The sequence below is a fragment of the Ammospiza nelsoni genome, chromosome 6 (assembly GCF_027579445.1).
Source record: "Ammospiza nelsoni isolate bAmmNel1 chromosome 6, bAmmNel1.pri, whole genome shotgun sequence".
Taxonomy (NCBI): domain Eukaryota; kingdom Metazoa; phylum Chordata; class Aves; order Passeriformes; family Passerellidae; genus Ammospiza; species Ammospiza nelsoni.
Window position 1 is genome coordinate 2,258,375 of NC_080638.1, and position 24,112 is coordinate 2,282,486.

General features: G+C 38.9%; 1 protein-coding gene across 2 annotated transcripts in view; it reads left to right on the plus strand.

Moving 5' to 3' along the window:
* The window catches only part of METTL15 (methyltransferase 15, mitochondrial 12S rRNA N4-cytidine), an 84,635-nt gene extending 65,179 nt beyond the window's left edge, over window positions 1-19,456 (plus strand). For both annotated transcript variants that reach the window (XM_059474541.1, XM_059474540.1), the window contains 3 exons: window positions 8,289-8,480; window positions 11,033-11,211; window positions 18,885-19,456. In XM_059474541.1, the coding sequence (XP_059330524.1) occupies window positions 8,289-8,480; window positions 11,033-11,211; window positions 18,885-19,330 (817 nt within the window). In that variant the 3' untranslated portion in view covers window positions 19,331-19,456. The remainder of the gene's footprint in view (window positions 1-8,288; window positions 8,481-11,032; window positions 11,212-18,884) is intronic.
* Window positions 19,457-24,112: the final 4,656 nt, after the last annotated feature.

A 24,112-nucleotide genomic window follows, 5' to 3' on the forward strand; every position in this document is an offset into this window, starting at 1 on the left:
ACTCAGAGAGTCTGACACAGCTGGACTGGGATTGGTCATTAAATTAAAACAATTCACATGCTGGGTAAACAATTCTCCAAATCACATTCCAAAGCATCAAAACATGGAGAAGCTGAAGCTTCCCAGGAGAAGAAATCCTGGCAAAGGGATTTTCCAGAAAATATCACAGTGACAAATTACTGATTTAAGACAGAAACATATTCAGAAACTGAAATGTTGCAGTGGGGGACAGCAGGTACTAGAGAAATACACTTTTTTTTTTTTTTGTTCATTCAACAAATGAGACGAAACTGAGGCAAGTTCTTGTCTTTTTAGACTGTAACATATGGTACTGTGGTCGTTGTACATACCTGATCTCAATTATTCAGTAACTGATCAGTAAAGCTGATTGAGTAATGAATCTGAGTTTGTGCCTTATCTCCAGTCTGCAACACTCAATACAATTTTCTCAGATTCCTCTGAGACTGTGTGTTAACCTGGAAAAAAGAGATCTGCCTCTTTCCTGCATGTTGGAAAAACTTCTGTCTACAATGCTTGTTGCTACAGATTTTAGTGTTCTTACATTCATGGACTGAAACGTGTTCATACACAGCTTTTATGTTCCTGGTGGTAATTTGTACCTTTCAACCTGCTGGTGTACATCCAGAATTTCTTTCTGTTTTCTACTGGTAACTGATTTAAACAGAACTTTCCTTCCTTCCTTCTATGGCCAGTAGCAGCATTGCTTTTGAGTTCAATTAAGTACCATTGTGTCTCTAGTGAAATTGTGAGTTTATGTGTGGGTTGTTGTGGGCTGGAGAGGCAGTTTTTATCCAGCTGTCTTTTAAGATGCCAGTAGAAAAAGAATATCATTATTAAGATTGATTAGCTCTAAGAAAACTTGCTTTGCAGTGTTTTCTTACAGTGAAAAAATAATCTTAGAACTTGAGCGGTGAGTTGGATATTCGCCTTTTAAAAGTGTTTGTGCAAACTGTCAGCAGAAAGGGCCAACAAAACTTGTTGCAGTAATTGTTGAAGTGGTCGTAGTAGTTTATAAGGAGAGGTGAAAGAACAGGCAGATTCATCTGGTTTGTGCTGGGGTGGTTAAAATTGGCAATAAAGTTGAGGGGGGCTCACTGAGTGTTTGGGAGTCCTGAGGTGATGATGATGATGATAACTCAGCTGTTCCAGCTTGGCCATTGCCAACCTGAGATCCCAATGGAAACCAGGACTTTTCTAAACTGTTGTGTCCTATGAGTGACAGGCAGATCATTCTGACAGCTTGGTTTTCTTTGCACATCTCAATGATGGCAGCATATTATGTGTGCCACAAATATTCTGTAGTAAAGGTGTCACTCATAATGATGATATATCTTTTATAGCAAAGGCTTTAATGGCTAGATGCAATTGCATAAAGTTTGCTCTTATTATGCAGCAAAACTTTATGTTACTTAGGAAATTTTAAAAAAACTTTTTTTTCAAATTTTGGTGGGACGTGTAATTTTGAAATTTGCCTCCATTGTCTTTTTCTGTTAGTCTTTGGTTTTCCCAGAAAAAGAAAAAGAATTGCCTCCTTAATCTGTAATTTAGCAGGACACATTGTCCATTATGAACTTAAATTTTCATCCTTATTTTAATGAGATTGAGTATACCTGCTGTGGAAGATGTCTAATATGGCCAGATTTTGGATTTATACTCAATGGAAACCATCTTTGATGTTTGTGCTCTTGGTTTACAAATTACATCTTTTCCTTTAGTTGGAACAGTGTCTTCTCCAGCAGTTTTTTGCTGAAGTTGTGTTAGTGGACAGAACAGTGGAACCCAGACTTCATATAGAAATGAAAATGAGCATTTAAACAGTGAGCAGTCTGTTTGGAGCAGATGTGCTTGAGAGGTTGTTACAAACTTCTGACATTAAACCTCTAAATTAAGTTTTGGGCTCATTTGGTGCTAATGGCAAAGGAGGAGTGAAGGATTGCATCACTTTGCAGAAGGTGGCAGAGAAAGGAGAAGGGGAAATTTTCCAGGGAGCTGGAGGAGAACCACTGAAGCAGGAAATAACCAGGTCCATGAGGTTGGTGTAAGAAATACACACAGCTGGCAAGAGGAGGCACAGAAAGGCACTCCTGGGATAGCATTTCTGACAGTGTGAGGTGCTCAGTGCTCTACAAGTCCATACAAAAAGGGGGGATTGTTTTTTGTTGGGATTTTTTTTGCTGTGATGTCTTCAGGTTATATGGAGAGAGAAGTAGCTGACTTTTCAAATGTATGCATGCCTTTTAAATGCTCTCTGCTCTTAAGTGGGAATATGTGGTGAGTAAAATTTACCAGTTTAAAAATACTTGAAATGGCATTTCAGGGATTCTCAGACAGAGTACAGTTGTCATTGTAGCCCTCAAATTTGAAAATCTTAACTTGGTTCTATGGAAATTGGTTTTTATATATGCTTCTTCCAGTTCCTAGGACACTGTTGATCAGTGGCTGAGATTTCAGTTTATAATTTTGTTGCACAAAACACAGCCTAGACTGAGTTGTTAGCTGTCAAGTAGCTACTGGGCTTTCCACAGATCTGTAATTTATTTTATATAAAACTAGAAATGCAAAGACACGGTTGGTTTATAAGGTGATAGATGCCACAATTTTTGGTTTCCCTTTTTTTCTTGCTGCTCTGGCTTCACCCTGGCCAGATGCTGGCCACTCACAAAAGCCACTCACACCTCTCTGCAGCTGGACAGAAGAGAGAAAATTTAACAAAGGGTTCATGGATTGTGATAAGAACCAGGAGAAATTATCTGGGCACCTCCTCCGTGGGCTGGGGGTGGATCTCTGCATTCCCCCCGGATCTCTGCATTCCCCCCGGATCTCTGCATTCCCCCCGGATCTCTGCATCCCCCCGGATCTCTGCATCCCCTCTGGATCTCTGCATTCCCCCCGGATCTCTGCATCCCCCTGGATCTCTGCATTCCCCCCGGATCTCTGCATCCCCCCGGATCTCTGCATCCCCTCTGGATCTCCACGGGCTGTGGGTGGGTCTCTGCATCCTCAGGGGCTGTGAGTGGATCCCTGCATCCCTCCTGGACCCCAGGGGCTGCAGGGGCTCAGCTGCTTCACCCTGATCATCCCCAGGGTCTGCAGAGGAATCCCAGCTCTGCCCCTGGAGCACCTCCTGTCCCTCCTTCCCCACTGCCCTTGGTGTCTCCAGGTTCTTTCCCTCTCGTGTTCTCACTTTCTCCTCCTCCTCCTCTCCTCTGGCCCCCAGCTTTGCTTTGCTTTTTCCTTCACTCTGTTATCCCAGAGGCATTCCCAGCACCTGTCCCTGTCCCAGCATCTGTCCCACAGCAGGGACTGGCTCTGCTGGGCACGGGGGAGGCTTCCAGCAGCTCCTCACAGGAGCCACCTCTGTGCCCCCCACTGCCCAAACCAGGCCATGCAAAACCAATACACTTGGCAGGCATGAAAACCGTGCCAGTTTTCCATTTGGTAAAGGCAGTGTAAAGATTTTTGCAATTTTCAGGTATACTTTTTGAGAGGGATGTTGCACTGAGGTGCAGTAACACACCGCAGTTCCCAGGCAGGAGTGCTGGAAGTTGCTGGGATTTCTGGCTGGAATGCTTCACAGTTTGCCTCTGGGCGTGCCTGGGGCAGTGCAGCCAGGAGTGAAAATGGCAGCAGAGTGACAGCTGTGGGTGACCTCAGCCAGGTGAGGAGGCAGTGTCACACCAGGTCTGTGCCAGCGTCCTCACCACAGCTGGGGCTGCTGGACCCCCTGATTGTCGCAGACATCTTTTTATGAAAAATCCTTTCCTTAGAATTTTTCCTCCTGAGAAGCTGAGATCTGTGATTGGCCTCATGTGGTTGTTTCTAATTAATGGCCAGTCACAGTCAGCTGGCTCGAGCTCTCTGTCCGAGCCACAAGCCTTTGCTATCATTCCTTTCTATTCTTAGCCAGCCTTCTGATGAGAACCTTTTCTTCTATTCTTTTAGCATAGTTTTAATGTAATATATATCATAAAATAATACATCAAGCCTTCTGAAACATGGAGTGAGATTCTCCACCCCTTCCCTCATCCCAGAGCCCCTGTGAGCACCGTCACACCCTGATGGCAATCCCAGTGCAGGCACTGCATCCCAGCACCACACTGGTCTCCCTGTTTGGTGTGCAGTGCCAAGAGCTGGCTGGAAAACTTGGTTTTCTCTTCTCCTGGAGAAACCATTTGTTCTGGTTGGGTGAAATGTAGTTTTCACTGCTCACAAGGGGTGGGCCTGGGTTTATACACTGAATTTTGAAGTGGAGTAATAGTGAAACATCAGGAGCAAGTGTTAATATGTATACATAAAAAATGCTGAAGCACCATCAAAGCATCATTGTACATCTCTGTGAAATTCCTTGAATGATTGACGTCATGTCAATGTCTGTGGCAATCAAGAGAAATTAGATGAGAGAAAAGATTCCATTTATTTTGTCAAAGCTGTGTTAATGCTTTACTTGTTTGTTTTTTTTTGCTGTATGGATTCCTCTCAACTGAGTAAAATGCGAAATAAATATTTTTATAAAGCATTGCAGAATACCAGAGATTAACTGAAACCTGCCGAGCCTGAAATACTTTAGGAGATGTTGAACTCTTTCTCATTCTGCTCTTTCCTGTGCTTGAGAAGTGTGGATCAAGCCCTGTCTAGCAGAATTACTATGCTGTGTGTCACAATATAATAAAATACTGTGCTACGACCTGAACAAAGGACCTGAACCCTGAAGGTTCTATAGTATTTTCCAACTGTGTTATTTCCCAAGAATTCTGCAAGCTTCTGAAGTTGTTGCACAGGAAAATCTACTGGGGCCCCACAACATTAGTTGCTGTGAATAACTTTTAATTATTTTTAAACAGCCCAGGTTGTCCATATTCCCAGTGTTCTTTTGAAATCTTACATACATTTTTCTTGTAGAATGTCAGGATTACTAAAGGGGGAGTGAACATGTTGAATATTTTGAGAAGTTAGAGATGGCTTGACTGTAGCAGTTGGGAATTTGCTGAAAAATTGCCATGCTGTTACCCCATACCCACCCCCCCAAAGGAGAGCCAATGTGACAGGTATTTTCTGCTTTCTTACATCCTCAGACCATGGTTTCTGGAATTGTCTTAGCTTTCTACGTGGTAGCTTCAAGTCATTAAATATTAAGCTCTACAAGTCTTGTTTCTCCATTTATAAGAGAGGAGCTAAAAGCTCTTCATAGTTTTTTTTTATGTTTCTAAAATATTCTGAATATATAAAATGCTGCTCAAGTACCAAGTTTAAATCTTTTCAGCAGGCAACTTGGTTTAGTCAGGTTTTAACCTTCTAAGACTGCCTAAAATGATTAAAGGGACCCTTTGTAGTCCCAGCAGCTTTCCAAGGTGTCAGCAGTGGTGAAAATCCCCATCCAGTCTTGCTCTGTGATGTTTGGATGTGCTCTCTCCTCTCAGGCCTCTCAGAACTGTAAGCTTGGCTGTTTTTCTTGGTGTTTACAGATGTTCACTGGTTTACCTTGCCTGCTTTTTCCACTAAGCACTGGTTTTGCAATAAATTAAGTCAAGAAATGGTAATAGATTTTCACACTAGGTAAGTATGTCATAGAAGATAAATCTTCTCTTGACCACAGAAAACATTGGAAGGCTGAAAAAGAAAGTGGCAAGAATTCTGCACACCTAGGTAGAGCAGAAGGCATGTGACTGTAGGGATATAAAGGTTTGTAACCTTTATTATTCATTTATTATTTATTTGAGATTTTTCTGCAAAGTGGATTTACAGATCACGTAAATAAAAACCTGAAATTCAAAAGGAAGTTGAGGGAAAATTAAGAATATTTTGAAAAATCCTGTGTGTAACAGGCAGGTTTTATTTGAATATAGGCATAAAGAATGGTAGACTAGGGGAGAGTATCTTCTAACAAATGTCCTGAACTCTTGGTAAAATATTTTATTTCAAATAAATGTGTCATGCTTATAATCTAGTGGATTAGGCCTTTTCATCACTATCATAGTTACTGTCTGACCAAAAAGAGAGTTGATATTTGTGTTTCCCTTTATAAGATGATAAATCCTTCATTGCTGTGCACTTGGTTTGATTAATGGAAGGGTATGAGAGAGCCAAGGTGCTTAAAACTGTTCTGTGTCTTCTGTTCCACAGAGAAACAGGAATCCAGAGAGTTGGCCTGAACCTTGTAATACACTCATTATAACCTCATAAAAACCAGCTGGTTTTAGTGAGAATTTATAAATTATTTATTAGTATTGTATTACTTGCTAATAAAATATTTTATATTTTATATTATAATTAATTATAATTTATAATCACCAGGATTCCTGTATCCAGCATTGGTACACACAAGGCAGTGCATAACAAACACCTTATATACAGAAGCTGTAATTCCACACAGCTGAAAGACTGACATCAAATGTCAACCTAATAATTTCTCAATATTTTTTTTATTTTATTTGCAAGCTCCAGATTTTTTTTTCAGCTGAAGCATCTCTCTACCAAAGAGTAAATTTCTAGTTACTCAAAATTTACTTCTTTTTTTAAATTAGCCTTTTCTTATCACAAAAGTTTGGCAGATCACAAATCAAAAGCTGTCACAAACATCTTAGCTATCCACATATTTATGGCTTGTTTAAAGAAATGTAAGACAATTTATAGCAATAAAAAAACATGTTTAGAGTAATTTTTCAGATGGGTTGGCAGAGCACTGCTTCAGAGCCCCTGACATGGATTACTGGCTGCTGGGGAACTGGACAATGGCAATTTATAGTTTTATCCAGGTCTCATTTAATTTTCATTTCCCACATATGGAATTTTAAAGTTCATTCATTTGCACGAGTCAGGAAGGTAGAAACACTGCCCAGTTGGAAAAAGTAGTATGCATTTTCAAGGAAATTCCCCTCATTTTGTTGGGGAGGAAATACAATCTCAAAACTATCTAACTAGGTAGCTTAAATTGTTTTAAGTGCCTGAAGTGGATCCTTGTGCTTTTCAGGAGCTGTCAGTTCTTATTATGCTGAGTAGCTGTGTTCAGTTATGGGCTGGACAGAAACCAGTTCCAGACTGTGTGCTCCATCATGCTATCCCTGGTGGACACTGTCCATTCACACTGTTTCCCAGGTTCTGTGCTGTGTTTGCTGGGTGGATTTGTCCTGCTCTAATGAGGAGAGCCTTGTGTTAGCTGAGTGTTCTTCCATGTGGTTGGATTCGTGAGTGTCTTCCTTTTAATGGAGCTTTTCCTCTCCACATGGGAGGCAGTGGCTTCCAGAAACGTGTTCTGCTTTTCAGGTACTGCTTAAAAACGCAGCAATTTGTTGATTAATCTTTCTAAGTCTGTGAAACCCATTTAGATTTTGAGAGACAGGGAAAATAAATTGCGTAATTGTAAGCCACCTTAAATATAGGCAAAACCCAGAAGTTTGGGGTTAGATACCCATGAGAGCAATGGAAACCTGAGAGATGATGGAATCACATCCTGGAGCAGACCCACCAGGATCACTGAGCCCAGGAATTCCATCCTGAGCATTGTCCCAGCACTGCTGAGCTCTGTGTGGTTGGACACACGTGTGTGCGTGTGCCCAAGGTGTGTTCCCTCATCCCTTGCCATTCCTCTTTTCCTTGTCAGCATGGGAACATTCAGAAACAACCACTTTGAATCCAAGAAAGAGCAGTAAGCACAAAAGTGCATGTTAAACCACTCTCTGCAGTCATCAGGTGCCTAAATCCAAAATGCACTGAGGGTTTAACCTGCCTGTGATTGAGTGCACCTCATTCTCCCAGTTATTTTTAAAATCACAAGTGCCACTAAAAACGTGTTTGGTCCCATGGCAGGAGCTTGGAATTGTTTTCCTGCTAGTTAAATACTAACCACAGGGTTGTGCCCTCTTGTTCCATTTTGTCTGCTTCTCTAGATCTTTTCTTTTTTTTCTGCACCTTGGCCTAGCTTTACTAAGGGCCCTGCTGGGCAGGGCAGGTACTTCAGTAGTCAGGACATTGCTGCTCAAGGTGTCCTCTTGAGTTCCTGCTCACTGAAAAAATTAAATGTTAGTCAGTTTTCCATTACTTCAAGATAAAGCAGGAAGAGAGTAAAGAGTTAAAGCTGAAGTAGCCACTGAGGGGTGTTCTGGACCAGTTTTCAATGTTGGCATAAGAAAAGACATAAACTATTACTTGGGGAATAGAATTATTGCTTCTGAGACAAGTTGAGTGCTATTATCTAATTCCTGCTGTGCAAGGGGGAGAGAGGGCAAGGTTATAACTGAACTTGGGGCTATTCATTTGTTCCTTTCTTACAGGAACCAGCTTCAGCCTCTCCTGGGAAGGTTCAGCCAGTCAGAGGCTTTGTTAATCTCATCTGGGGTTGAGCCAGGCACTCTGGACGGAGTTCTCCTGGATGCTGGCTGTTCTTCCATGCAGTTAGACACACCTGAAAGAGGCTTCTCCCTGCAGAAGGATGGGCCCTTGGACATGAGGATGGATCATGACAGGTACACTATAATAGAACGCTTCTTTTTGAACCTCAAAAACTGCCTGCTGTGCAACCCCTGTGCTTTTCCTTGCCTCTTAAAATAGAGAATTCTTATCCTCCAACCACATTGCACGAGTGTCCTGTCTGTCTTTTGCCAAAAAAGCTTTTTCCTGTCTCAGTGCTCAGCCCTGGTTGTCTTTGTCTTCTTGGAGATGAGGGGAAGGTTCCAGTGGTGAGTGATTAACTGCACCTTTAAATGGTAGCATTTTTGGAGTATGTGGTACACAGTTACAGGAACCTCTGTCTTTCAGAGGCCTGTTATTTCCACAGTTTCTCTACCTGCACTTGATCTGCAGGCTCACAACTTCTTGCTGCAGTCCCTCTCCTTTTCTGCCACACTTGCTGTTTGTGGAAACTTCACTTGAGCAGGTCCAGCTGCTCCCTCAGGAAAGGAGCAGCGTCCCTCTTTTGTGCAATGATCATTTGATCCAGTTGCTTCTCTGTGAAAGGAACATCATAAAAATTAATAAATAAAATCCTCTTCATTTTATCTGCTAGCTTAAATCAGCCACATTGCTTTTAGCTTGCTGGTGTGATGTTGTCTTCCATGCCATGCATTTTTTGTAAGCTCTGCCAGCAAAATTATAAGCTTCCTTTCTCTTTGTGTAGGAGGCACATCAGGCTTACTTAATTGTCAAATTAATGGATACTGAGTAAATCACCTCTATTTAAATTTGGATTGGTGTTCAGTGCTTTCAAGAGCATGAAAAGTAGTCGTGGAGTGATAATTTCCACTTATACAGTCTTTTTCATCTTCAGACAACCTGATGTGTTTCTGCAGCACTCTGCTTTTTGCACAAGCAACAAAGATCTGTCTTGTCTGGGTGATGGCTGTAATTGTATGACACATTACATGACAGGGAAGGGCAATTTTTTCTTGGTGTTTTGATGAACGTGGTGTCTTAAGAAATGCCTTTTGTTCTTTCATTGCCCACAAGAGCCAATGGGAAGCCTCAATTTCTAAGGAATTAACTTACCATATTAATGCTACATTTTAACACAGCAAATTTCATGATACTTGCTTTTTCTGGTCCTGTGCAAAATGCTCCCATGTTTCTCCTGGGATTCAGTCCTCAGATTCCAGGAATCTGAACCCCAGGCTGACGTGTAATTTGGATGCATCATGAGAAAACAGACACAGAACAGGAGCCTCAGAACAAAGGGTACCTGAGGCATAACAAAAGCCTTACACTCTGGTTGTTGCTATGATACTACTTGCCTCCAAGTTTTTTTATCTTTTGTAAGATACTGCAGGGGACTAAAAAATGCCTGAAAGCCAAGAAGAGAATTTATTAGGTAGTTTGTATGTTTTCTCTGATTAGTAAACCCACAGATGATGCTCATAAAATACCCTGAACTATTTCAGTAGCAAAGTGACAGAGATGTAAATACATAGGTATAGATTGAAGTCTTACACTGTTTAAATTGTAATAAGTCCTGTTGTTTATATGACTAGGTAATTTCTGTTATCTAAGGAGAGTACTTCTATATAGATTCTTATGCCTTTTAGTGAAAAGTAATGCTTAATTATCTTCATTAGCAATTGTTTTCATAGCAGGAGATTAGAAATAAAAGATCTTTGAAATCAGTTCTGGCTAGAAAACAACATATGATGCAAGGTGGCTGAAATGAACCCATAAGAGGCAAGTTCATATTCTAAATCTGGCTAAAGAGAAAGGTCACACATAATTTCTATTCTAGCACAATACTGGAATATATTTATTCTTAATTTAACATTACTTTTCACTAAAAGGCATAAGAATCTATATACAAATACTCTCCTGAGATAATAGAAATTAGCTAGTCATATAAACTACAGAACTCAGTACAATTTAAACAGTGTAAGCCTTCAATCTATGTATCTATATCTCTGTCACTTGACTACATAAAACAGTTCAGGGTGTTTTATGAACATCATCTGTGGGTTTACTAATCAGAGAAAACATACAATTAATTCTTTATTCTAAATTATTAAGCATAGTTTATGATAATACTTGGAAGTTAAAACTGTTCTAACTGAACAGTTAGGGAACAAACTCAGACAAGTGAGAAAAGGGGATTTTAAAAGGCACAAGCATGGTTTATGACAACACTTGGAAGTGAAAACTGTTCTAATTGAAGTTGAGGAACAAACTTAGATCAGAAAGAGAAAGGGATGTAAAAGACACAAGCATGGTTTGTGATAAAACTTAGAAGTTAAAACTGTTCTAATTGAAGTTGAATAACAAGCTCCACTTAGAAGAGTGAGAAAAAGGGATTTGAAAGGCACAAGCATGGTTTATCACAACACTAGGTAATGAAAACTGTTCTAACTGAAGTTAAGGGACAAACTCCACCTCAACCAGCGAGAGAAGGGGATGTAGAAGGCGCGAGCTGTTTGCACAGCGCTGGCCCTTCCAACGTGCACCCCTCCCAGGCAGTGTGTGTGTGTGTGGCTCCATGGAAGCTCACCCCGGTGCCTGGCAGCTGCCCTCAGGGCACTAACTGGACCCATTGCTGCTGTGTGTGCAGGTGTCCTGGCATGGCCACGGCCGCAGACGTGGTGAACGCGCTGGACCGGCGGGCGCTGGCGGCGGTGCTGAGGGCGTACGGCGAGGAGCGGCACGCCAGGAGGATTGCCTCTGCCATCGTGCAGGCACGCAGCATCTACCCCATCACCAGCACCAGGCAGCTGGCCAGCATCGTGGCAGGTACCTGTTGTAATCTTCACAGCAGTGTTGTTGTCTTCTCAGCCAGGGCTCCTCTCCAGCCCTCCCTGAATACCTCACCCCCTTTTATCCCAGCTAGCTCCAAGGGCTACAGCTGCTGCCCCATCAAGCACATCACAGCTGCAGCCCATTTACAATAACTAGAATCAGGGCAGGGTCACTTCTACAATACAGAGATCTTTTACTGCCATACATATATTTACAATACATATATTTACTCAGGCCCCTACATTTCCCCCTTTTCTTTTAACAATTATACAATTACAATACACATTTTTGTCCCAGCTCTCAGGCTGCCACAGCTCTCGGCTGTCTTGAATACATACAAACCCCTAGATGTTCCCAGGCTCTTTTCCTCAAAGGCCATAGTCATACAGCTCTCTGCTGTTACAGCTCCTTGATTCAAAGGCCATACTATATTCTAGAGTCCCAGCTCTCAGGCTGCCACAGCTCTCAGATGTCCTATCTTCTATCATGTCAGGGGGTCCCATACCTTCTTTCGGTGTTCTGTTATGGCTGCGTGTTCTCCATCACGTCGGGGTCACCAGATGTTGTAATCTTCACAGCAGTATTCTTATTGTCTTCTCAGTCAGGGCTCCTCTCCAGCCCTCTCTGGCTGCCTCACCCCCTTTTATCCCAGCTAGCTCCACGGGCTACAGCTGCTGCCCCATCAAGCACATCACAGCTGCAGCCCATTTACAATAACTAGAATCAGGGCAGGGTCACTTCTACAATACAGAGATCTTTTACTGCCATACATATATTTACAATACATATATTTACTCAGGCCCCTACAGGTACCCTTGTTAACTCTGCACAGGAGGGAAGGAAATATTAATCCCTGCCAAGTCCCAGAGGGATCTATTTGTCCTTGGAGTGGTGCGGGGTCTAATCCTGCCCCTTCTGCTCTGATGTCAGATCTCTTCTTTTTTTTTTTTTTTTTTTTTCTCTTTTTTTTTTTTTTTTGTATTTTAATTTGACAATTAGTTCAATAATAGATTTAACATGAAGTGATTTATCATTTCATACACCACAGAATGACAGCAGCCTTGGGTATTCTTTATCCCTGGCTATTGATCCTTTCAAATACCAGATATGTCATATCTATCCTAGTTTTAAGTGTCTGTATTTTAATATTTTAAGGGGAGGTACCATGGCAGTTTCCAATTACCAGTAAAATCAGATCATTTCTGTCTTTTTAAAGAATCAGTAAGCACAAAGCAATACATGGCTTGCTTCACCTTGGGCATGCCAACTAGATCAGCCTGAAGAGACTATTGAAACACTTCATCTTCCTTGCTCCTCACTGTAAACAGCTGAAAGAAAATGCAGTTAAGCAGGAGCAGTGTTTGCATCAAGAACCTTTGTTTGTTTTCTCAAGTAAAAATTTTCATAAGACACGCGAATCCTGTTCATTAACATAATATGTAGCATCAGGATGTTTTTTATTTTTTTTTTTACCCAAATGATGAAAATCACCACATCTTGTCACAAATAAGTCTAAACTGCTGACTTTGAATACAGACCTTTAAAATTCTAATCCAAATTTAACATTTGCCAAAGAACAGTGTAAAATATTTTATTGGTATCCTGAAGACTATTAAAAATTTTATGGTATTCTTAAAAATTTGTATTACTTAAACTGGAAGTCTAAGGCACTTAAATTTAACGATGGAGAAATTAGAAAGTCTGGATTTGTAGAAGTCAGGATGCTTTAGCCCAGTCAACCAAGGCTCAAATTTCAGCTGATGTGATAAAAGGACCTGAAGACACTGCTTGCTGTTGTAAGCCCCTGCTGTAAATACAGTGAATATAACCTATCTTAAAACAAAATAAAAAATAAAAGAGACAAAGCACTATGAGGCTTTTATAAGCTTTTAAATTTTTAATGTTGTCATTAGCAATATCCTGAAATAACAGTTGTGAGCTTTGTCAAATATATTCCATGCTTTTTGAAATAGTGTTGACAAGACAATGTACTACCCCTGAGCTGGAAGCAAATGTCCCACTGTGTTAAAGAGATAACCTGTTACACACAAGCAACTCAGTAATTCTGAAATAATTTGGTGCCATAGCTGAAAGTAAGGGAGTGAAAATGCAGGTGTATGCAAGGCAGCAATTGGAGATCCCTTCATGTTTCATGTGAGCCAGCAGTTGACAATGAGAAGGACTTTTTTTGTCCTCCCTTTAAATTCCCTGCTATGTTTGCAGAGCTTCTTGATCCACAAGTCAGGTATCCAAGACAATAAATATGTATGTTTGGTGTGCTTTTCTGGGAGTACACATGTAATTATAGCAATTTTAGAGCTGTTACACTGATCCCTGTTTGCATAAAACTTCCTCCAGTTTTAATTTGGTTTATCCAGTAAGGAAACACTGTGGTGGATCCTATCAGTTTTTTAGCTGATTGAGAAAACCTTAAGGAAATTTTTCATAATTTTTATATTTTTTTTAAAGAATTGATTATTTCAAAATAATCAATATTTTGATTCATTTATCATCTGTAATTAACATATATTCTTACATGGAATTATATTGGTGAAGTTATTGTGATAAGCCAGAGCTACAGTGCTAGAGACCACAGCTACAGAAACCTCATGATGGCACAGCCCAAAAAACCACTGACTAATTCAGGACTTGACCAGAGTAAGATTTGTGACCTATTAGTTAAATGTTATGTCTTTTAAAAAATAAAATATTAATTAGAAGAGAAAAATCTTGTGTTTCAGATTTTGCAGATTCTCTGCAAGCCTGATTATCTTCCAGAGCAGGGTCATCATTTTTGCCTGGTACAGGAACCAGAACACAAGCTAAACAATGTAGCCAATGAAGCTGGGTGTCAGCATCTGAGAATCTGTATAGTGCCTGTATTTCTCTCTCCTCTTATTGATTACTGTGGCTTCAGATGTTCCAGAGCTCCCAAGTTTTATCTTAAGGTCCAGCTGATCATCAGAATCACAGTGAATCTAGACTTGGACTAACCTGAGCTTGGAAAATTTTATTTCTTTTGATAGAATGCTAGATTTCTGGTCTTTCCTACCACCCCCTAAAAGCTTAGAACACATGTTGCAGTTCCTAATCCACTGGGAGATAAAAGTGAAGGATGTAGTTTAAAAAAAACCCCAAGAAAACAAAACAGCATTAAAAATTTTGTCTTCCTCCTGGTGTTTATAAATATTATCCAAAAAGCTTCTGATCTGGTTAAATAGGATCTCTAGGAGCTGTGGAATCTGCAGTAGGAGGAGTTTGGGGAACAGCATCTTTTCCTGCAGCACAGTGGAACTCTTCTCACTGTTTGTAATTTTCACAGAGCTGTTTACAGCATTGAGTGCTCTGTAAATTGTGAAAATCAGTAGTTCTTAGCTGAAGAGTAGTGAATAGATGTGGGAAAGTTGATTAAGAAGCACTTCCTCATGTCTGTTGTTGTACTTCATTGAGCTGTTTGGAAATACTAGCTCTGACTGCATGTGCAGGAAAACTCATTAAAAATGGTGAAATTTTTAGGATGTAATTTTCATATGCTTTTCCTGTACAACTAATGGTCTATTTTGATTTCTTTTCAGGGGGCAATATACCTTTTTCTCTATTCATTTTTGTCCAAAATTTATTTTTCCTGAGCATTATTAAGGCACATAATCTATGAACAGACAATTTTGAGATCATGTGATCATCTGGCCTTAACTTGAAAGGAGTTGATGACATGTTAAAAAATTTTTCAAAGTTTAAAGAGAGCTTTAATTGGTGAAGTCAATTTCTTTCAGACTGGCTCACTTTTACAGGCTTTAATTATCAGTTTGGAATTTGTAATATTGTCTGCATTTCAGCTGGGTGAGAATTAGCACTGTGCTGAGGGAGCCCAGACAAAAGGACATTGGTTGCGTCACAGCAACTTATTAAATGCAGAGCTAATTCAACAGACAAATTCCTGCCAACAGGTGCAGCCTCTGGATTCATTCTTACACTCTCCCACTCCCTCACACTCTGGGGACTTGCATAGTTCCTACTGACAGGCACAGCACACTGCTAATTCCATTCACAAGCTTTTCAAATTTCAATATGTTTCAACGTGAGAGTCTATTAGATTGTTTTTTTAAAGTGCTAACCATCATCAGGGCATCCTGAAACTAAAAATGGATATTTCTCTCACTGGGATTCCAAAGCACTCATCTAGCCAAAAACGTGGTGTTTTTCAGAATGAAATTCACTTTACAAGCTTCCCATACAGATTCTTTTTTTAATTTTTAAAATGTTTTTGTGCATTGAACAGCCAGTTACCAGAAGGATTTTCTTTAAGTGTCTTGGTAACTGGAGGGGCCTGGGTGAGAAATGATGCGCCTAAGCAGAAAGCACAAATAGATTTTGATTTAACTGAACTAGAGGATTAAGAGTGATAGGGGCATTTTTCACCTGTGGAACATAGATCAGAATCTATTGCTTTGGCTAAAAAGCTGGAGACCAGTGTGACAGAAATTACATTTAATGTACAATTTATTTAATATGTAATTTTATAATATATAAAAGATCAGAATAACAAGAGATTACATTTATGAGTTAATTGCAGTCTTTGACAGTAGAGCAGTAAGTCTTTGAACATGCAAGCAGTTTGATTTTGTTTTAGTCTGGGAGGTTTTGGTTCCATAAAACTGCAAAGTGGCTGCATTTCTTTACCAATTTCCTGAATTACATTTACTATATAATAATAAACATTACCAATTTCCTGAATTAAATTTAATATATAATAATAACCAGATTGGAATAACCAGAGATTCCATTTATGAGTTAATTCCAGTCTTTGACAGTAGACCAGTAAGTCTTTGAACATGTAAACAGTTTGATTTTGGTTTTAGTCTGGGAGGTTTTGGTTCCATAAAACTGCAAAGTGGCTGCATTTCTTTGCCAATTTCCTGAATACTAGTATTCTGTGCTGTATTATAGGAGCTGCAGTGCTCTTTGTGCATATTCAACTGAGGCATGTAAGGTTGAGTTATACTTACAGAACATATCTGGGCTTTAATTAATTTTTCTTCAGTGTGTGATAAATTATTCATAGTGGTAAATTAATGTCAGAGTTAATTGTCATAGAAGGTTATTGTAGGAGGAAACTGCACTCAACAGCCACGGCAGGATTAGTGGAAGAACCTCCCAAAGTGTTAGTGTCATAGTCATGCTAATAGCCTCAGTGTCATTGTTCTTTTATTCATCTGTTCAGCACTGCAGTTGCAAAATATCAGTGCTGATGAGCAGACCAATGAAAACCTGCCCAGGTATCAGCATACTATGTCCATTTACATTTTTACAAAGCCTTTGGAAGTTGAATTTAGATGGATAGGATGGTTTAGGTTGGAAGGGGCCTTAAAGCCCATGCAGTTCCAACTGCCCTGCCATGGACAGGGACACCTTCCTCTAGACCAAGGAGCTCCAAGCTGTGTCCAGCCTGGACTTGGACATTTGCAGGAATGGGGAATCTACAGAGCAACCTGTTACAGTGTCTCCCTATCCACAAAGGGAAGAATTTCTTCTAATCTGATTAATTCCATAGTTGTGAGCATCCCACCAGTGCTGGTGGCTGTTACTTGGCCTTTAAACAAAGTTGTGTTTGTTTTGCCTGGCACGATTTTCCTTTATGCTATCAGACAGTTCTCATCACACACAGCTGGCACTCAGTGGCTGTTCCAAGGGCTCCATTTTCAAAGAACCCATTTTTAGGTGTGCAAAGAGACATGGAAACAGAGGCCTGCCCGTAGGCACGAGCTTGGTGTGGGTTTCTTGGGATTCCTCATGCTCTATGGCTTTTAGCTCTCCTTTTAATTGAGGTCTCTCATCAAAACGAGCTTTGTGACCTCTCATCAATGAGAGCACACATTCTGTTTGTGATTCATGGTCAGTACAGCAAGTTATGTTCTCAGGGACAGGAATTACACTGACCAGCTAGTGTAGCTTTTTCTGGAGTTGGTAAATGATGGAGAAGCCTCACTCCTGCAGGCTGCATCTATTTATTGTTTTGTGAGACAGCTTCAGGCCACAAATTCACGTGCACTCCTTGGCTGGGACAAGTCAATCCTGTTGCCCCTTTCTGTCTTGAAGCATTCAGACTATAAGGATTGGAAGTAGCCACAGCTACAACAGGGTCTCTTCAATGAATTCAGGAGCTGTTAGCTTTGGAGATCAGAGGAGCAAGGTGGGTAGGAAAATCAATTATGCAGAAACATATCTTAGGGACATAGCATATGTGATAATGGCTGTGTTAATAACAACTGACTTTTAAAATCCCATTATTTTCCTCTGTCTTTGCTGAAGACTGAGATTGCTTTTGTGTTTGTGATATGATTTGTGAACACTTACACTTTCTGACATAAGTAAAATCTTACCTTTAAAACTCTCAAGAATTACACTAATAAATTCTTCTGTGAGAGCCTCTCAATAATGATATCTCTATTAATTTTTTCAATCACCCATGCAAATTTGAATTTAGACAACTAGTTTCAGAGGTACAGTATTCCCCTCTTTCACTTCACTCTGTAGAATATCAGTTACTTGATTGTGAGCTGTGTTTACTTCAAACTCTTTGCTTCAATATGTTGTAACTTAGCACTGACATGAAATTGGGGCATTCTAATGCATACATACCAATTTTATTGCCTCTTGTTTAGAAAAATAACTGTCCACTTATGTGCTAGCATGATTTATTAAATTTATCTTTACCAGACTCATGTGATCACTTAGGTAATAGATGGTAAATTTACTCGGGTTTCACAGATCTTACAGGATTCTTGCACTTTAGTTCCTCTAAAATCCATCAAATTTGGCTTCTCTAGCTTTTTGTTCTGTATCCATATAATGAAAGTTCAAGCTTAAAATATATTAAATATTGATATATGAAAATTTCTATCAAAATTTTGGTCTCTACAAAAACTTGACTCATAAGAATTTAGAGGAAAAGAAGAGGGAGTTTTGTGCATCTAATAAAAAAATATTTAAGCTAGTGATTTTAGGTCTAACAAACCTTTACACATTCTGCTGTGTAGGCACGTGAAAACAAAGCAGTGTCAGCTGCATTTTCTAAATTTCTCGAGGGGTTTTTGTGAACATTTGAAGAAACACAGGCGTAGTGTTCAACAATTGCTATTTCCAAACAAGAATACCTCTTTTAAACTTCAGGTAGTTCATTGAAAGATAGTTATTGCCAGGTAGACATTCTTCAGCCTGTGAAGAAATGCAGTTATCTGGAAGCCACAGGTAAGATTGTGTCCATTGTACATTAATTTTTTTCCTTAAAAGTGTAACACAACCACAAATTCCAAGCTGACATTGATTACACTGAGCTGTAAAGTGAGACTTGTCTGTCCTATCTTTTTTTTTTCTTTATCTGGATTTCAGCCATTATTTTTTAGTTTAAATTGGTGATGCTTTTGGAGAAGGAACTTCTCTAAAAGATTCTAGGGAAAAAACCCAACCACAAAGCATATTAGTTTAATAGACATCATGTTCAGAGATATGAATTCAAAACATAAAATAAAGATGTATTACAAAGAAGGAAGCTCACTGCTCAAGGTTCAGTTTTGACTATGCTTTCCTTTAAAGTCATCTTGCACGAGTGGATGTCAAGATGTAGAAATAAGAAGTTATTAACATGCATGTTTTAAAATGTGTGACAGGTGCTTTTCCAGCATCAGCGCTTTACGCACGGAAGGACTTGCTTCAGAGACCTGTGCATGTTGCTACTAAAACTTTCCAAGGCCTGAGGATATTTGTGAATGATGAGCTCCATGAGCTCCTGATAGGGCTGAAGACAGCTGAGAAGTTCCTGAGGCCTGGAGGTCGCCTTGTGGCCCTGTCCTTTCATTCCCTGGAAGATCGAATCATCAAACGTTTCCTTCATGGCATTGACATGACAGAGAAACACAACCTTGGCTCAAAGCAGAAGATCAGACAGGCTCTGAAAAATGCCTCCAAAGGAGAAGACACACAAGGATCTCCCTGTGGAAAATCCAACTCCAAGTGGATTTCTATACACAAAAAAGTTCTCACACCCCAGGCCAAGGATATTCAAACAAACCCAAGAGGAAGGTCGGCCAAGCTAAGAGCTGCTATTAAACTCTAAATGAAAATATATGATTATGTGATTGTATCATTTCCTGAAATTCTGTTTTCCAGAATGCTAACTGGACATTTGTCAAACTGATATTTGTCAAACTGAAAAAATAAAAGGAAGGCTGTGAGAAAACTTTTCTTTCTTACCTTTGTGCTTCTTTGTGCTTTGCTTAGAAAGTAGTATAGAGCATGAAAATGTAAACTATATGCATATAAGTGGGTGTCACTAATTATACAAAAAAGACATCATTTTTTAAAAGACCATCAAACACCAAGTTTATAAAATTTGCAGGTTTGATGTATTTATAGTATTCCCTTTAGATTAATTTCAAAATCCTGGCATTAAGAGTCTAAATTCAGTAGCTAATTGAGACATATTTTTATGGGGGTGGATTTCACACACCTGATTCAGATGTGTAGTTTAGTCTAGAGTAAGTTTAAACTAACCTAAGAATTGTTTATATATCTGTTTCTGTATCCCAGCTAACTTGTTGCATCAATGCCATTGGAACAAGAGGTAATTCTGAAATAAAGTGACTTCAGCGTCCCATGTTCTGTCCAGCAGTTTGTAAATGGACTCTTAGCTTTTTTAAAGTAAGTATTTATGTCTGAGTGATCACCTGGTTGTTTAATGATAAATAATACATGTGTCTTGGGTGTGAAAAAAGGGTCATGAAAAATCCACTTTTGGCACTTGGATGCTACAGTAAAGCAGTCAGATTTGTACTTGATCATCTGAATTTCTTCCTGCAGCCATAACTCCTTTGCACAGATCCTCTAAAACTTTTAGGTGCTGATGGAATTATAATTAATCCATCAAAAAAACAATGTTGTGGGCCTTACGAAGTATTCTCCTTTGCTGGTGATCATTTATTAAGAGGTAGGTATTAAATTATTTTAGGAAAGGCTCACTCTTAACACTAGCTTTCTGTTTGGGTGCTATACTCAGCTGTAGAACATTCAACATAATTTCTTGTTTAGTTACGATGAATTTAATTTAGTTTGGGGTTTATATTTTATCTTAAGAGGCCACTGGTTTTCTAGTTTTATTTGCTACAAATGAATGGAAAATAGTACAAGTTTCAACTTCTTTGACCTCTGACTCATCTCTTCAGGAAAAAGTCTTAATTTAAATAATCAAATTGGTACCAGGATTTCATTTGTGATGTCTGAAACTTGGTTGGTAGAATGAAAAAATGCAATTTCTGACTCAGCTAAATGACCACTACACTGGCTCCTGAGCAACTGACTGGATCATTCTGAACTTGATTTTGACCAATCATCCTCTTTGTGTTGATGTAAATGATGACTTCCTGGTGGTTTTTTGGGTCATACTGACACAAGTTGATATTTAGGTTCACTGTCTAATACACAATATAGTGAAATAGCTGGATATTTAATTCCTTAGTAAAGGTAAGTCATATAATGTGTTTCTTAGGTATAGATGATTGTGGCATTCATGTTTTCTGGAAAAATCCCTTGGCCCAGGATTTTCTCCTGGGAAGCTGAGAAGCCTCAGGGAAAAAGGAAAACAATAATTATCTCATTTGCTTCTCCTGTGTTTTGCTCACATGTGGAATGTGTTGGAGATTGTTTACCCACAGGTGATTGTTTCATTGGTTTCATGTGAATTGTTTTGACTCTTTGGCCAATCAGTGCCAAGCTGTGTCAGGGCTCTGGAAAGAGTCACGAGTTTTCATTATTATCTTTTTAGCCTTCTGTCTGTAGCCTTTCTGTATTCTTTAGCATAGTTTAGTTTAGTCTTCTTTAATATAATATAGCATCATAAAATAATAAATTGGCCTTCTAAGAACATGGAGTCACATTCATCATTCTTTCCTGCCATGGGGCACCACCCAAATACAATAGATCATGACATCTATCACAAACCTGAAATAACAGTTAAATGATGATGGGCATTTCATTCTTTTCTGAAATTTCAATATTTTTCCACTAGCTTCATTATACATGCTGCTTAAATAAAACATTCCACTTCAAATAATATTGCTTACTCTTGTCATTTTTGAGACAACACACTGTACCCTAAATAGACAGATTTTTTTTTTTTTTTGTGCAAACATTACATATAAATAGCTAAGGCTATTTTTAGCTGAGATTTCATACTGGAATATATTTCATTTGTAGATTTGAAAAATTGTGCCTCCAGCATAGGCTCAGAAGAGTTGTAGTGCCATGCTGTGCCTTGTTCAGGACACACTTCAGGGAAAGACCATCCAATTATTATAGCAGAATTGATACCTCAGAAATTATATGAAAACATTAAAATTCCTTATGCTTAAAACACTGTTTAAAATCCACACTTCTCACAGCTAAATTCAAAGGCACAGTTTCTTAGGATAACTGAACGACTGCATACAGGGTTGTGTAAATGCTCCATCATTTAGGAAAAGAGGCTTTTCTTTGCCTTTAGGTTGGAGTTGCACAGCCAGGACAGTACATAATGTGTTGATTTTATTTTTTCCCCTTTAGAGGGTCTGTTTCTCTGAGCAGCTTGGAACAGTGGGAGGTGTGTGGTGTTTGTGAGGGTCCCAGGACGAGGTGAGAGATGAATCTGACTCCAAGTTCTTAGAAGGCTGATTTATTTATTATTATTATTATTATTACTATTATTATTATTATTATTATTATTATTATTATTATTATTATTATTATTATTATTATTGTTATTGTTATTGTTATTATTATTATTATCATATATTATATTAGAGATGTTATATTATATTATATTATATTATATTATATTATAGCATATTATAGCATATATTATATATGTTATGTTTGTGGTATGTTATGTTATATTACATTATAATTATATTATATTAATATTCTTTTATTATATTATAATTATATTATATTTATTATATTATATTTGCATACTAAAAGTGTACTAAAGAAAAAGAGAAAAGGATTCATCAGAAGGCCAGACAAGAATGAATAATAAAAAACCCGTGACTCCTCAGAGCCTCGACACAGCTGGACTGGGATTGATCATTAATTAAAAACAATTTACATGGAACCAATCAAAGATGCACCTGTTGGTAAACAACCTCCAGAACACCTTCCAAATCAATCAGGTAATTATTGTTTACATTCTTTTCTGAGGCCTCTCAGCTTCTCAGGAGAAAAATCCTGGGCAAAGAGGATTTTTCCAGAAAATATCAGAGTGACCAAGGTGTCCCTGCCATGGCAGGGGACAGGGAATGGATGATCCTTAAGGTCCCTTCCAACCCAAACCACTCTGTGATGGTGTGACTTAGTGAGCCACATGAAATTCTGTGCAGGGTATTGGACACTGATCCTGCTGGCAGAACACAAGTCTGCAGAGCACACCTTAAATTTCTCTAATGTTGTGTGTGAATGTCATGTTACTAAAACTAACTGGTTTTTTGGCACAGTTGAAAATTATATTTAAGGAGGAGACAGCATCCTTAAATATAATTTTCTTTTAAAATGTCTTGCTGGAATCCAAGGCTTGCTGTCAAGGTACAGGTGATCATTTCTAGAAACTTCCATCCCACCTAAGCAATGCACATTTTCATACAGCTAAATGCAAGGTCATCTATCTATCAAGAAAAAAAAGGTTGTGTTTGCAGGGAATGTGACAAGAATGTGGTCCTGTACACAACAAGAAGGGTAGAAATATCCAATATTCTATAATACAGAATATGCAATATTCTATAATATAGAAAAATGCAATAATTGTGGAGAGCATCATGTGGCAGCTCTGGTGCCATTGAATATATGCATGCAGAGCACTTTGCTGAAGAGTGTATCTTTTCAGGTTAGTACTTTAAAAGAGTGGGAAAAAAAAATTAAAAGGATGAAACCCAGCTATAAAACTGTTTGTATACATTGCAAACATGCTTTCTATTGAATTTACTAGATAATGGGATTTAATTAGTTAATCCAAGTTATTGTAGGAGTTGATATGCCATCAGAAGTACCTGCCTGGTAAAGAAATTGGCACAGAATAATTATTTGAAAAGTAGGCACATTTATCCTGTGACTATGACATTTAAAATAAAAAATCAGTACATTTAAAACATAATTTAACAGTATAAACACAACTGTCTGCATTTACAGCCAGTGAAGGCCTACTGACAATTATTGCTTCCTGAAGAAAAAGAATGAGTTTCATTGTTTCATAATGCAAGTAATAGAAGGAATTAATATCTCTTCAGTTTGGGTTATTTGGGTTTTTTTTATTTTTAGCTTTCACAGTTCAGTATTTTATCAGGTGTCTTTTACAGTTATGATTGCCACTTGACTTGAACAAAATCCCAGTCTGGAAGGTGAGTTTCTGTGAGGATGAGTGGAGGTATTTGAGCAATGGAAGCTGGAGGGGAAGGATTCCTAATGGGGCACAAATGGGAAAATGCTGACTTCAGTGAGCGCCCTCAGCAAGCGCCTCCTCCAGCAGCAAGTGTTCTATCAGGTGTTTGGCATTCTGCTTCCTAGAGCAGCGTGTCTGTGGTAATTAATGATTCATTTAATTGCTCTGAGATTGCTTTTTGTGCAGGCGAAGGCATGGTGTTAGCTGGAGAGCTGTGCAACACCAGAGCTGTGCCCTCAGGAAAGGGCAGCATAGGGAATTTGATGTGCAGGGGGTGGGAGTGTGGCAATAAGAAGCCCAAGACACAGATTGTTGGTGATTTGATTAATTTAAATTTTAAAATAACTTAGTTGTTTTAAGTAATCAGTTGTGACTCACTGGTTTTAGTGCAAAAGTACTGGTGAAAAATGAGACAAATTTGAATAAACAGAGAACTAA